Source organism: Durio zibethinus, chromosome 5 (genome assembly GCF_047325235.1).
Source record: "Durio zibethinus cultivar Kanyao isolate XHJ-2024 chromosome 5, ASM4732523v1, whole genome shotgun sequence".
Taxonomy (NCBI): domain Eukaryota; kingdom Viridiplantae; phylum Streptophyta; class Magnoliopsida; order Malvales; family Malvaceae; genus Durio; species Durio zibethinus.
The window spans coordinates 35,065,875-35,079,172 of record NC_143166.1 but is presented as its reverse complement, the minus strand read 5'-3'; the positions used below and the strand labels follow the sequence as shown (position 1 = coordinate 35,079,172).

The following is a 13,298-nucleotide window of genomic DNA, read 5'->3' as shown; positions in this document are numbered from 1 at the left end:
ACAACCATCAATAAGAAATATCAGGACTTCGAAGTTGCAACAGTTTCAGTTCCTCCTCCGCCTCTCGACATCTTCAAAACACATATTTTCATCAACTATCTATATCAAATCTAAACCAAACACAAAACCCAAAATGAAAAAATAAAAGTTTATGTTAGTTCTGGTCTGAATTAGGATTATACATTCTTTTTCTTAGACCACAAAAGACAAAAAATGCGTTTGATCAATTGTAAATCGCTCTGCTATTAGTTGTGATTGGAAGAGCTGCCAGTAAAAGCCTCCAAGTAGCCTGAAGAGAAAAAAAATACAGACGTGGATTCTTAATTAAAAGGCATTGGCAGTTTTCCTTTTTATTTTGTGCCTGAAAAAGACATTGACAGTTGAAAGAGTTCTCTCCTCTTATTCCTTAAACCATTTTTTTTCAAAATGTACAATCTGAGAGCCTTAATATGTTGAAGTGATACATGCTACTGTGCAGTCATATAAAAAATGATAGAATGGAGAAAATATGGTTAAAAAGTATTTTTCTAGATAGTGTACAACTTCAACAAATATTCCTCGAGAGCAAAGTGATTTTGGGAACATTTTCACCAATAATCCCCACAGGAACATCTTCCATTACGGAAATGATGGAACCTCCTCACATCTCTTAGGATAATTTCCCTATCTGTTATCCTTGAGATGTACTTAGTAGCCTCATGGCAATCATTACAAACTCTAAGGTTCTTTGCAACTCTAATTGTGCTACCAGGAGGGCTATTGAGAATACCAAAAGCTATTGCCAGTTTCTCACTATGCCCACAAAGCAAAGTTTCTTTCTCCTCCTCATCAACATTATGAAGTACACAAGAAGTATCAGGCACATAGCCTTCCTTTCTCATCTTTTCTGAGAGGGTTTCAAGGAATCTATGTAGTTGTCCACTTTGTGGGTGTGAAGCATCACCAGCTACAAACTTGTGAACCTCATCACCGAACTCAATCCAGCTACACCCTGGTTCTTTTCTTACCCCCATTTCTTTCATCTTCTTCCGAACATCCATTGCCTTGTCCCATAGTTGAGCTGATGAGTATATGTTGGAGAGTAAAACATAGTGGCTTGCCATATCAGGTTCTAGGTGGAAGAGATTCCTAGCTGCAATTTCCCCAATTTCAACTTTTTGGTGGATTCGACAAGAACCAAGCAAACTACTCCAAGCCCCAGTCTTGTCCAATTCAGAGGGCATGGAATTGATCAATTGATATGCTTCCTTGACTTGACCGGCTCGACCAAGCAAATCCACAATGCATGCATAGTGATCTGGTGTAGGTTTGATCCCATACTCATCCTTCATCCTATAAAACAAGGTTAGGCCTTCACTTACCATCCCTGAGTGGCTACACGCTGCAAATATAGCAATGAAAGTAACTTCATTAGGCTTGACTTCCTTAACCTTAGATACTTCTGCCACCATACAGTTGAACAACTCCAAGGCTTCTTCTCCCTTGCCATGCATCCCATAAGCCATAATAATGACATTCCAGGTAATTACATTTCGGATGGGTATAATATCAAACACTTTTCTAGATAGGTTCAAGCAGCCACATTTTGCATACATGTCTACCAATGCACTTCCAACACCAACATCTGATGCCAACATGTTTCTTAAGGCATATGCATGGATCTCTTTTCCCTTTGCCAATGCAGCCAAGGTGGCACAACCAGGAAGAACTGTCATAAGGGTTATAGAATTAGGTTTAAGAGGAATGCTTTTCTCATCCTCATAATAGTCCTGATCATTCTTCTCTTTTTCAACACTTTGCATCTCATGTAGCAGAAGAAGTGCATTATCATGATGCCCACAAATAACATAACCAGTTATCATTGTATTCCAAGACACGACATCTCTAACTTCCATGTTGTCAAATATAGATTTTGAAATTTGTATCTTCCCCATTCTAGAGTACATATCCATAAGTGCATTTTGCACATAGTGGTCAGTCCCCAAACCTCTCTTCACCACATGTCCATGAATTCCTAGTTTATTAGCAAATGCTTCACTCTGCGCACATGCAGGCACAATGCTGGCCATTGTGGTGGCATTGGGGCAGAGCCCAGCAACTGCTTCCATTTCAATGAAGAGTATCAAAGCGTCCTCATCATGCTCATTTTGTGCATATCCGGTGATCATAGCATTCCAAAGAGCAGTTTTCCTATCTATGACACAATCAAAAACTCGACGACCACTTTGAACCCTTCTACAATTGCAATACATGTCAACCAAAGCACTAGCAACAAAAGAATTTTCAATCAAAATATCATGTCTCAAGGCATACGCATGAAGTTGTTTCCCAATTTCCAACAGTTCCAAGTGTGAGCACGCGGGCAGCACACTTGCGATTGTGACACCATCAGGCTTGAGACCTTCAAGAACCATGCGGTGCAATAACAGTAATGCTTCAAAAAGCATATCATTTTGGGATAAGGAGCTCAACATGGTGTTCCATGAAATTAAATCACGCTGCTCAAACAACTCAAATAACACCATAGCATCGTCGAGATGTCCTAGTTTGGAATACATAGCCATCAATGCATTATTAGTAAAGGTCTTGATATCGCCCATTCTCAAGCTGTATCCATGAAGCTGCTTTCCAAGGCGTAAGCCATCACGCCTAGGCAAATTTGAACAAGCATGCGCAACGCTGACCAACGTAAATGAGCTAGGCTCCAGATTATCCAGCAGCATAAACCTAAAGGCCTCTAATGCAGTCTCCCAGTCCTCAAACCGACACAATGCGGAAATGAAGGAGTTCCAAGAAACGGTATCTCTCTGGGACTGGGGAATTCTGTCAAACACCTTGTACACATCCCAAATGTCCCCACATTTGCCGTAAGCATTGACCAGGGTATTGGCCACAGTGACGGGGGAGGTTCCATAGCCAAATTTGAGAACGTGAGCATGAATCTGCTGTCCCAAGGCCAAGTCGCGAAGAGACGTGGCAGCCTTGAGGACAGCGGGGAAAGCGAAGTGATCGGGTGGGATACCGGAAGAAGTCATATTGACATAGGTTAAAATGGCTTGGTGGAATTGGTTGGATCGGGTACTGGATCTGAGAGATTCGGTCCATGAGACACGAGAGATAGAGCGGGTTTTAGAAGGAATGGGTTGGTGGGTTTGGTCGGTTTGGAGGGAAGGGATTGGATTTGGAGGAGCAGTAGCAGATAAAGAGAGGGAAAGGCTGTGACTGTGAGAGGACATTTGGTGGTTATTAACGTAGTTGTTTTTGGCAGACAGGATTTATGTACTTGTTGAAAAGGCGGCGGGGAGTGTGTGGGGCCACTTTGGATTTCTAATCCAAGGACCAATGACCAAACCTAGGGGCACAACAGAATACAAGAACTTTTGGCTCTTTTGTCTTTGGTGGGTCTGGCCTAAAGGACAAAAGAAGACAGAGAGCCTCTTTTGCTTGAAGATAATCTTTGTCCGAGTTGTGGAGAGGAAGAAGAAGATAATATAGAGAAGATTTCTGCATCAAAGGAAGCTGCTGCTGCTATTAATCTTCATCTATCCAAATATATATATATATATATATTCTGTTCCTCATGCACCCACCCCTAGGGTGGTTGGCCAAAACAGTTGCGTTAAGTTAAGTTGTGTCAGTGCTAACTAGTAACTAGTATTATGCAGGCTGACTGCTGTCAAACCAAACAAAAACCTCCTAGCCTAGCCATCTCCTATCTACATCGTCTCTGGTCTCTCAGCTTTAAGCTGCTTGTTTAGTTAAATTAAACTAACACCGGAGGAAAGAGGGCATGGAGTGAATATGTTTAATCAGCTGTTCAAGGTTGGTAAGTCTGAGGATGCAATAAACTATGAACTGAAATAATGGAAAAAGGATGTAAACCGAACACTGTTGTCTACAGTCTCTTGTGCCGAGAAGGAAAGCTCTGGCGCCCCCTGCTATCTTTCCTTCTCAGAAATTTTGACTGATTTAAACATTGGAGTGCATTCCAAAATAATATTTCCGGCGCCCCTGATCTTATTCTCTGTGGCTCAACATTCAGCAAGCTACACTCTCACCGGACCACAAATTACATCACTATATATGTATATGCACTACAATGTTCACCCATGATCCTGATTCCAAAGGAAATTGACACAAATTTCTAAAAAAGTCTTTTGACATTTCCTTGTCGTTGACATTTGAGAGTTGTCTTCTTCAATGGTTATCGAAAATTTAAAACACGAAGTAGTCCAATGACACTCGTTAACAAATATTTCTAAAGCATTTACAGATGGCTCAACTCCCATTGTCATTCATTGTGATTCAAATCATTCTTTTATGTATGGAGTTCGCATTTATCTACAAAAACTACAATGATTAATGATCTAATTATGCTAGCGTCCTTCGTTACGTTACCTAGAGAAACACTAAGATGTGCCTGAAACAAGGCTTCAGAGAAGGATTGTTTTTTCCCTGCCACTCTCAAACTCCCCAGGAGATTTTTTCTTCGGTAATACCCTCAGAGATGTCTTCTGCTGTGCTGTCATGGTTAAAGAATGATAAAAGATGGATTGACATTAGGCATCTTGAGTCACTCTAAAACGACAAGCTGTTGAAACACTGGGAAAACCTGGCCTGCTTAATCCTTTCATATTCATAGTATCACATTGATCTTAACATCACGCCCCAATCTTGCAATTTGGTTTCTTATTCTTTCATATATGCTGATATGAAATGTTCACAAAATTTTGAGTTAAAGAAATCTGATTCACAGCTATTTCCAACAGTGAATATTCAAATGAAAACTCCATTTAGAACTAATCATCCAGTATCAAGGAGCTCATAAAATAAGAACTGAAATTGCAAGTGATAAAATGAGAATCTCTCATGTGCCCTGATCATGCCTAAAATGCAATTTAGCATGCATCACGCTTTCATATTAGTCCTAAAACTCATATTTAAGACGAAGTCCATAACTTAAGAGGCCTCGGCAGCAGGTTGGGTCACTCCAAACTTCAGAAGCAACTTGCTCACAGCCTCTGGTGAGCAAACTTGATATTTCACTTTTCCCGAAGGCAAGAGGAAGACCTCAGCTAATTCAAGTTTTTCAGAAGTAAGACTTGTACTATCCATTGTCTTGCTGAGCACCTTAAGTGCAAGCCGGAGAGCCTCTTCTCTAGTAATATCATCCTTGCAGTCCTGCTTAAGCATTGATTGTGCCGCCTGGTTGTTTGCCCCAATTGCAGCAGCCTTCCAACCACCATAATTTCCACTCGGGTCACTCATGTATAGCTGGAAACCAAAGTTTTTATCCCAACCAGCAAACAGAAAAGAAACACCAAATGGACGAAGCCCACCAAACTGTGTGTAGCCTTGTTTGGTATCACAGAGGGATTGCACAAGCTGTTCAACCGGCATTGGTTCTTGGTATGCATAAGTATAGCGTTGGGCTTGAACCCTGGCTGTGTTGATGAGTATATTAGCATCAGACATTATTCCAGCCACAGCACATGCTACATGATCATCAATCTTGTACATCTTTTCAGTTGACGTTGATGTGTGTAGAAGCTTGGAGGTGACTTTCTTCTCACCAACCAGAACTACACCATCTTTTGACAGTATCCCAATTGCAGTTCCCGCATTCCCAATAGCCTCCATCGCATATTCAACTTGGTAAAGACGACCTTCGGGGGAGAAGATCGTTGTGCGGCTATCATATCTTCGAGACATTTGTTATCTTAAAACTGAAGATAAAAAAGAAAATAGGAAAGTGGAAATTTTTTTAGGAGAAAAGTTTGTTTTTAAGGTGTAAAAATAAAGGAACAAAACTTGGATGAAGTTCTTTAAATGAACTTTGTAAAGTTCTTAAAATTGATTTAATAAAAACTTAAATAAAAAATCTAAACCAATAGATTGATGAAGTTCAATATGAAGATCAATAATATGTATTAAAAATGTCGTTAATAGTTCAAATTTAATGGTTACTTATTTAATGGTAAAAATTCTATCAAAATTTTTACTAAAAATGCTTATCTAAAAATATATCAAAATTTATTATTATTATTATTTTTAATTTTACACAGTTGATCTATATAACAAGACCTTTCAATATATTGGTTTTGATTTTTGATTTAGTTTTTATTTAATGATTTTTAGTACAGAACTTCATGAACTTTACTTAAATCACTTCATCTATGTTTTCCAAAAAAAAAAGAGTATAACAAGCGTACAAATAAGACATAAAAAGTTTCAAGCAAACTGATTGAGGAAACAGTCAGGTAAGTATAAAACTTACCAGCAATTAATAGCACAATCTTGTTCCTTGAGTGAAATTAGAAAATGTTCAAGCTCATTTCATTGCAATTCATAGGATCATATTAAAAACCATCATAAATAAATCTCAATGATAACGAGTCCAATAATAAATATCATGCAATATCATGATTCAGTCCCAAAAAATGATAACTAGTCTTATCAAAATCAAAGTAATTGGAATCTACAATTAAATTTACTACTTTTGAGGGAAACTTTTGAGATATCAGCAGCCTGTGTTTATCTCAGTAGGAAAAAAGAAATGTAAAATGCTATATAAGAAGCTAGGGAGAAGGAAGAATGAGGTCTCCACTTAAAAGAGAGAGAAAGTGGAACATGGTTTCTCCCAAGGAAGATATGTATTTGGGCAACGACGAAAACTTAGGGACTTTGCTCGTGAAAATGTATAGGACCGAAGGACTAATTTCACCTTGTTAAGCAAGAAAAATATTTACTTACTAGGAGTAGGAATAGGAGTAGTATACTATAAAGTTAATCACTCAGCAAACTAAAACCCTTATTGAACATAAATTCATTGGCTAAGCATGGAAACAATCGACAAGACCCAACTAGTCTAAATTAGCAATTTCTCAAATGATTTAGTATTACGAACGAAAGGAGAAAAGGGTATGGTTTTTGCGGCGATTGGAGCGACGACTGCCGATCGATAACAAAAAACTATAGATTTGAAATGGAGACACTCAAAGCAAAGCAAAGTACAATGGTTGAGAGAAAAAGAGAATGAGAAATTTGACCTGAAAAAGCCGATCTGCCTTCTGCTTCTGCGTCTGCTTCTGCTTCTGCTTCCGGGTTGAATTGGGAAAAGACAAGGAGGATTAACCCAAACACCAAGAAACCTCACACTTGCATTCGCCTAAATGTTGAATTTCCATTTTGACCCTCGGCCTTTCTTTTTTTCCTTTTAAAGCTTTTACTACTAAAAGGAAAAAGGGAAGTGGATCAGCCCAAATCTGACCCGCTAAATGTGGATTTCTAAATATACGTTGGAGGCGTCATTCTTCGACTAGCAATGGGCTGATGCCCATGTTCCGATATTCACAGCAGCAACCTTGGTCCCGAACTTATATGAAATCACCCCAATTGATAATTAGTTTGCCAATATTGATTTGCATTAATAATGAGAACAGGAAAATTGTTTCTTCTATTCATTGGATTCCTATTTCCTTGTTCTGTTCCTCTTATGGTAACACTGCAAGCCAGGACTCCTCTTCTGTTGGCTGTTTGCGGTGGTGGACGTTGTGGGACTTCCGAGGATTATATTTTTAAGAAACCGAAAGAGGATATGAACAGGCTAAACACCGTCCAGGTCCAGCCCAGCCGAGTCAAAATTTTAGTTAAGAGAGCAAATAACTCAGTCTGGTATAAAATTACCCAACAATAAACATTTACTAACTAGTATATTCTAATCCGGTCATCTTGACCTTGAGATGACAAAACAATCTAAGGAAATTACAAATTTCTTACATATTTTCCATGGTACTAAATCTTTTACACATGCTCATGATCCATCTGTAGACAATGTTAAACGGCCCACTACGATTCTAATTAATCGAGGTTTAGGGGTAAGACCTGAGGGTGATCTAATTCCTCCTCTCTGGCCTTCTCCAAACATAGGACAAAAATACGTCTCTATACACTTCAAATATCACCACATTCGAATTCAATATATATATATATATATATATATATATATAGATAACAAACACTCGAATTTAATATTCTCCTAATAGAACGCAAATTTGGAATAAAATCCAGACAGTTAAATAACTCAGTTGTTATATTCTAGCAGGTTTAGAGCAGCTCAGGAAAAATGTCAGAGAAAACAAATGACTATCTACCATCTACTACCTCGCTTTGCAAATAATACAACACAATTACATCTGACTTGGTTGCCGGACCCCCAAAATTGATTCAGAAATTTGGATGGTATCAAATCCAAGGTCCTCGTGTAAGTCATGCCAAGATCATTTGATCATGCATCCAAGAAATTCTCAGGATGCAGTCCTCTCCTCTAGTTGAACTAAAATGCCATTCGACCAGCAAGCCTGCTCTCCAGTATCCTTCTGTCTATTGCTGCATCAATAGAGCTCATCTGAAAACAAAATCCATACCAAAATTATGAGAGGGGAACCATGACCATCCATCAGTTGGCCAAAACAGATAACGTTAAAGCTTGGTCCTATGCAAAAGATACCAAACTTTGCGAAAGAAGCTGACCTGGAAAAGTCTGAATTCACGATCAATAAAATAAATTGTAATGAAGCTACGATTGAGGAAAAATCTGTTGGGTATCATCTTGTTCCACCCAAACCCCACACTTCAAAATCAATCATAGGGAGAAAGAATAACTCCAAATTTTAAAGGATCATGTACATACTCTGTTTAACTGAGTAAAATGCTAATGGGGAGAAATCCTTGAGTGGATTGCAGCAAGCTTGTCAAAGTTGCAATTACCAACTACCAGCAAAAATAATGTAAATACCTACTTGAATCTTTTGACGCCCAAACAGTTGGGAGGCAATTGCTTGCAAAGTGGAAAATCATATTTTAAAATAAAAGCACATGCCTATCAATCAACGGGAATGCTTGATTAAAAGGCTCATAAATTCTAAGCATATTGTGTTCTTTTTTTAATATGGAATAAAGTAAAACACGATTCACATGAAAAAACCTCATCAAATATGTAACAAAAGCATATACAACTGAATTTGGAGCATAAAGCCTACCCATCTGGTTAGATGTGCAAACCCACTCCATATACTAGAGAGGTAGTTATGACTTACCTGGCTAGTTTCATCATGAACCTGATACTTGGCTAAGGACATTCTTCTCTCTTCCTGCAAGTATTTAAATTAGAATCATTTAGTAACAATTTGCAATCATCAACTAGAAAAGAGCAAATAAAAAATGCATTTAAAGAGAAGTTAGGAACTAACCATGGACATTGCCTCATCATCCCAAACTAAATAAACCTCGTTTACAGCTTGCTGTATAGCAGGAACTTTATTTGCAATGACAGGGGGTGGTCCAATTGATGGACCACCAGTATTTGGACCAGAGGCATATGAATGAGAACTGACTCCAGCTCCAACTATAAGTAAATAAAAGCAAAGAAAAAATAGAAGTTACAATAGTAGGACAAAAGCAAGTTAACTTGGAATGAAGTAGAAGTACAATAGAAGGGCCAAATGACAAGGAGTACAAAAATTATCTCAAGCACGTTGCAAGATCCAACTTATTAAAAATTTCAAAAGGGGATCCACTCTACTGAGAAAAGCAACAAAATTGTGGAGGAAAGAAATTGTACATTTTCCAAAGCAATAAAGCAAAGCATGTAAAGAACTTGTGCTAAGTCCTCTTATTATAAGCAGGGGTGATTTAAATGCTTGCATACTGTGAAAACAAGAAGAAAGCTTTTAATTGTAATGAAAATAGTAAATACATGGGCAGTGGTAGTCCGAAGGGCTAGCTCACCTGCCATATGTAATCATTGAGTTGGGTTATGCCACAAAAGATAATTAAGTTTATAATTGCTTAGAATGGCAGCCTTGGGACGCAAAAAAGAAAAGGGAGAACATTCTTATGCTATAACATGTTTAGCCAGAAAAAAAAATCATCAAAATTATAAAGGATGGCAAACGCCAAAGCCATTTTGTTCATATGGTCTTTAAAGTTCTGCCTCGGTTTTTTATTTCCATTTTATCATGGAGGGAAATTTCCACTCTCCAACATTGTGTAGATATAGCCCTATAGACAACTAACAATATAGAGACAAATTTTTTGTCTAGTCATGAGAACAGTCAAACCTGGAATATTAGCAGCTTGATAGCTGCCTGTCGCAGAAGTATTAACACTTGAATGCACTTCAATTGAGCCTTTTACTTCGGCAGAAGTGCTTGGTAGAACACTTGTTGGCAAAGTAGTAGAAAATGGTGAGCTCTGAGTAGGTATATTGTTATTGACAACAGGGAACAAGGGTTGGGATACAGGAAGAGTAGGTGTTGATGTAGGCAATCCAGGTGGAGCAATTTGTGAAGGTTGGAGTGCAGGTGATGTTGAAGGCCTCACACTTTGCACTGGAAATAATGGCTGCTGCACATATCCCGTAGGCGCAGACGGAGGAACTGAAACTGAAGGATGCCGTGGGAACCAAGGCTGTGGACGAGGAGGCACTGCCCAACCAGTAGGAGGTACAGGCACTGCAGCATTATAACTAAGGCAAACAACCACAGAGAAAAATTATTAAATAATTTAAACCCATTGCATGTAAAATGGCCCGATGTACTATGTTATTGACTTTTCAGGATGATGGCTATCTTTATGAAAGCAAACTGAAATGTTGTATGATTGCATATGTACACATGAAAAGTGCCCCAAAATGAAAGAAGTGATGAAGAAATAAGCCTATTATTCTTACATAATTCCAATTATAAGTTTCAACAATTATATTTCATAACCGACAGGCCAAACAATAAATAGAATAAAATGTGCTAAGATAAAAGTCCGAAGAGAACATACACTGGCTGCACTGTTCCTAAAGTTGATTGAGGAGGATATCCAACACCAACTGGCCCAGGCACCAAACCTCCCATGAGCTGAGCTGATGGAATATCCAATTTGGTTGCTTTTGATGGAGCATCTTCTTCTGCAAGAAATTTTAATTTTATGCATTAGGAAGACAAAATAACAAATATAAACTCATAATGTCCATATGCAATAATGTCAAGCTTGTTAATTAACAATTACTCTGTGAACGCTCTAAGCACATGTACATCTAGATAACATTTGCAACAAGATACTAGTTGACATAAAGGAAAATTCATAAAAACACAAAAAAAAAACAATCGAGTAGCAAAAGTGGCAATTAGGTGGCAGTTAATTGTGCAAATGTACATAAACACATACTTTATACGTTTGTAAGCAACAACTCAAGCTATCATCATCTGATGTGGAACATAGTTATAAATGATATATCAATATGAATACCTTCTTCTCCATAATGAGTGGTTAATACATCAGGTGGGATTCCTTGCATTCCATATATTTCAATGTCAGTAGATTCTCTGCCAGGTTTTGCGTTGGGAACCCTGTAAAAAATTGTTGTCAGTGTAACATAGCAGGTCTACAGATAGAAAGCTCTTCAAAATTGAATTTTAGGTTGTACTCCATCAAATACTTTAGACTTAAATATATTTCTTGGACAAATGTTCAAAGCAACAAAATTACTAAGTTATCTATAGTAAAATATGTGATTATTAATTAATACAGACACAAGAAAATGACTATAGTTATCTATCTGTTTTATCTTGTCCACAGAAAGTGAATGGAATGCAACAACTTCTAGAGATCAACATAACTGGGACAAAAATATAGTATTCTGACTGAGAGCAATTCTCAGGAACCTAGGTTTCATTTGGTTGCCAGCTCTACTAATTGGTTTTTTCCTCTGAAAGCAAAAGGTAATGAAGTGCCATTTAGACATAAAAGCAAAGTTTTGTACTAAAAAAAAAAGTCATGCTATTTGCTTGGGCCATACAGAAAAATATGAAAAAGCAACAAGCAAATACCAAAGTGACAAAGCAACCAAGCCTCAACTTCTTTCACTTTCTTTGATCAACCAATTTATTCTTTTAGTTTTTTTTTTTTTTTTGGCAGCAAGTGTCTAATAAACTGAACAAGGAAAAAAGCTCACACAATATAAACCTTATTTAGGAATTCACTAGCATAATCTAAATCTAAATGAGCTAGTCTTCCCCACTATTTTTTCCTACACGATATTTTTCTCCAATATGTATAAACAGTTAATGCAAAAAGCGATGAATTATCCCCTAAAACTAATGGAATAAAGCCCTGAACGGATTACTTAGTCGCCAGCCCCACCCCCACCAAAGAAATAAAACAATTAACATAAATAATATACGAAACAGATGAAATTAAGTACAAGTAGATATAATAATTAAAAAAAGTGTAGGAAAAGGGAGATACTTGGTCACGGACTCCTTATGAACCTGAAGCACATGGATAGCCATACCACCGGCAGTGGAGAGCTTCTTGTGACAGACGTGGCACTTGAAGTGCTTGGCCTTCTGGTGCTGAACGAGGATCTTCTCGTCGTCGAATTCTCTGTCGCAATAGTAGCACCAAACCTTGGACGATACTCTTTTCTTCTTCTTTCCCATTTAGGTTTCTCGTCGGCGATTAGGGTTTCTCCTCTGACTCTGATCTGCAATTTTCTTTAATTTAGTTTTTTTTTCTTTTTTTTTTTGATTGATCTGTTTATGACTTATGACTGCGGGTGGCGCCTTTTGTTAGATCTTTCCACTGTTGCATGCCACGTCTGTGCCATGTGCGTCTAAATAGGTCCCACTACTTACTACTCGCTTCTCTTAGCTTCTGGGCTCCAGCTGCTTGCCCGTGATGTTTAGGTTTGGCCCAATAGTTATTGGGCCTACTCAACTCAATGGTCTAAACAGAACAGGCTCCTGAAAAAACCCACTTCATCATCTATACCCTAGTCTAGCAGCAGTAGTATTCGGCAAGGTCCAAAAACAAAGACCATATCACTGGAGGGGTTAAATAAGTGGTGCCTACGTGAAACGGTCTATTAAAAAATTAATTTATGTGTTACGTGTTAATCTAATATTATTATTTAACACGTTATGCTAACATAATTTGCGAAGATTTAAGATCATTACTCACCGTGTACATCTATAATTTTTATGAGTCGGGATTGATACTATTTTTTATGTTAAATCGGATCATATGACCCATTAATATGGTTTGATAAAATATATATATATATATATATACTTATAAAAAGGAATTAAAATAACTCACTAAAATAACAAATAGAAATTGACAATCACTTTCCTCTCTCAGCCTATTACTCCGTAACTCACTTTCCCAATTTCATCGTTGCCCTTCTTCCACGATCTTTGTCCAAAATTCAAATTCATTCTTTTAATGGTTAAGGTACCACTAGT

At 37.7% G+C, this 13,298-nt stretch overlaps 3 protein-coding genes across 5 annotated transcripts; all 3 read right to left on the bottom strand.

Annotated features, from left to right (window-relative positions):
* Positions 1-507: 507 nt before the first annotated feature.
* Positions 508-3,526, bottom strand: OTP84 (Tetratricopeptide repeat (TPR)-like superfamily protein). Its single transcript, XM_022869675.2, has one exon. It carries the CDS (start codon positions 3,234-3,236, stop codon positions 588-590), a length of 2,649 nt encoding a protein of 882 aa, XP_022725410.2. The 5' UTR covers positions 3,237-3,526; the 3' UTR covers positions 508-587.
* A 1,243-nt stretch (positions 3,527-4,769) lies between these two features.
* On the bottom strand, positions 4,770-7,144 carry LOC111281894 (proteasome subunit alpha type-4). The gene is made up of 2 exons (XM_022869687.2): positions 7,050-7,144; positions 4,770-5,726 (listed from the first exon to the last, which is right to left on the bottom strand). The coding sequence occupies exon 2, from the start codon at positions 5,710-5,712 to the stop codon at positions 4,960-4,962; it is 753 nt and encodes a 250-aa protein (XP_022725422.2). The 5' UTR covers positions 5,713-5,726; positions 7,050-7,144; the 3' UTR covers positions 4,770-4,959.
* Positions 7,145-8,053: 909 nt separating this feature from the next.
* Positions 8,054-12,595, bottom strand: LOC111281893 (protein SUPPRESSOR OF FRI 4-like). 3 transcript variants are annotated; one of them, XR_016342443.1, is made up of 7 exons: positions 12,301-12,595; positions 11,302-11,402; positions 10,834-10,960; positions 10,122-10,528; positions 9,252-9,406; positions 8,533-9,152; positions 8,054-8,407 (listed from the first exon to the last, which is right to left on the bottom strand). XR_016342443.1 is itself a non-coding variant. In XM_022869683.2 (7 exons), exons 1-7 carry the CDS (start codon positions 12,492-12,494, stop codon positions 8,336-8,338), a joined length of 1,110 nt encoding a protein of 369 aa, XP_022725418.1. In that variant the 5' UTR covers positions 12,495-12,595; the 3' UTR covers positions 8,054-8,335. The 3 variants fall into 3 exon arrangements, 2 of the variants coding, with proteins under 2 accessions (XP_022725418.1, XP_022725420.1); XM_022869683.2 differs by having other exon boundaries at positions 9,099-9,152; XM_022869685.2 differs by having other exon boundaries at positions 8,128-8,407; positions 9,099-9,152; positions 10,149-10,528.
* Between the last annotated feature and the right edge of the window lie 703 nt (positions 12,596-13,298).

Coding starts and splice junctions, on each gene's coding strand:
- OTP84 (XM_022869675.2), bottom strand. CDS start 3,236: ATGTCCTCTCACAGTCACAGCCTTTCCCTCTCTTTATCTGCTACTGCT.
- LOC111281894 (XM_022869687.2), bottom strand. CDS start 5,712: ATGTCTCGAAGATATGATAGCCGCACAACGATCTTCTCCCCCGAAGGT.
- LOC111281893 (XM_022869683.2), bottom strand. CDS start 12,494: ATGGGAAAGAAGAAGAAAAGAGTATCGTCCAAGGTTTGGTGCTACTAT. Junction 11,403..12,300: donor CATAAGGAGTCCGTGACCAA/GTATCTCCCTTT, acceptor AATTTTTTACAG/GGTTCCCAACGCAAAACCTG. Junction 10,961..11,301: donor CACTCATTATGGAGAAGAAG/GTATTCATATTG, acceptor AATTTCTTGCAG/AAGAAGATGCTCCATCAAAA.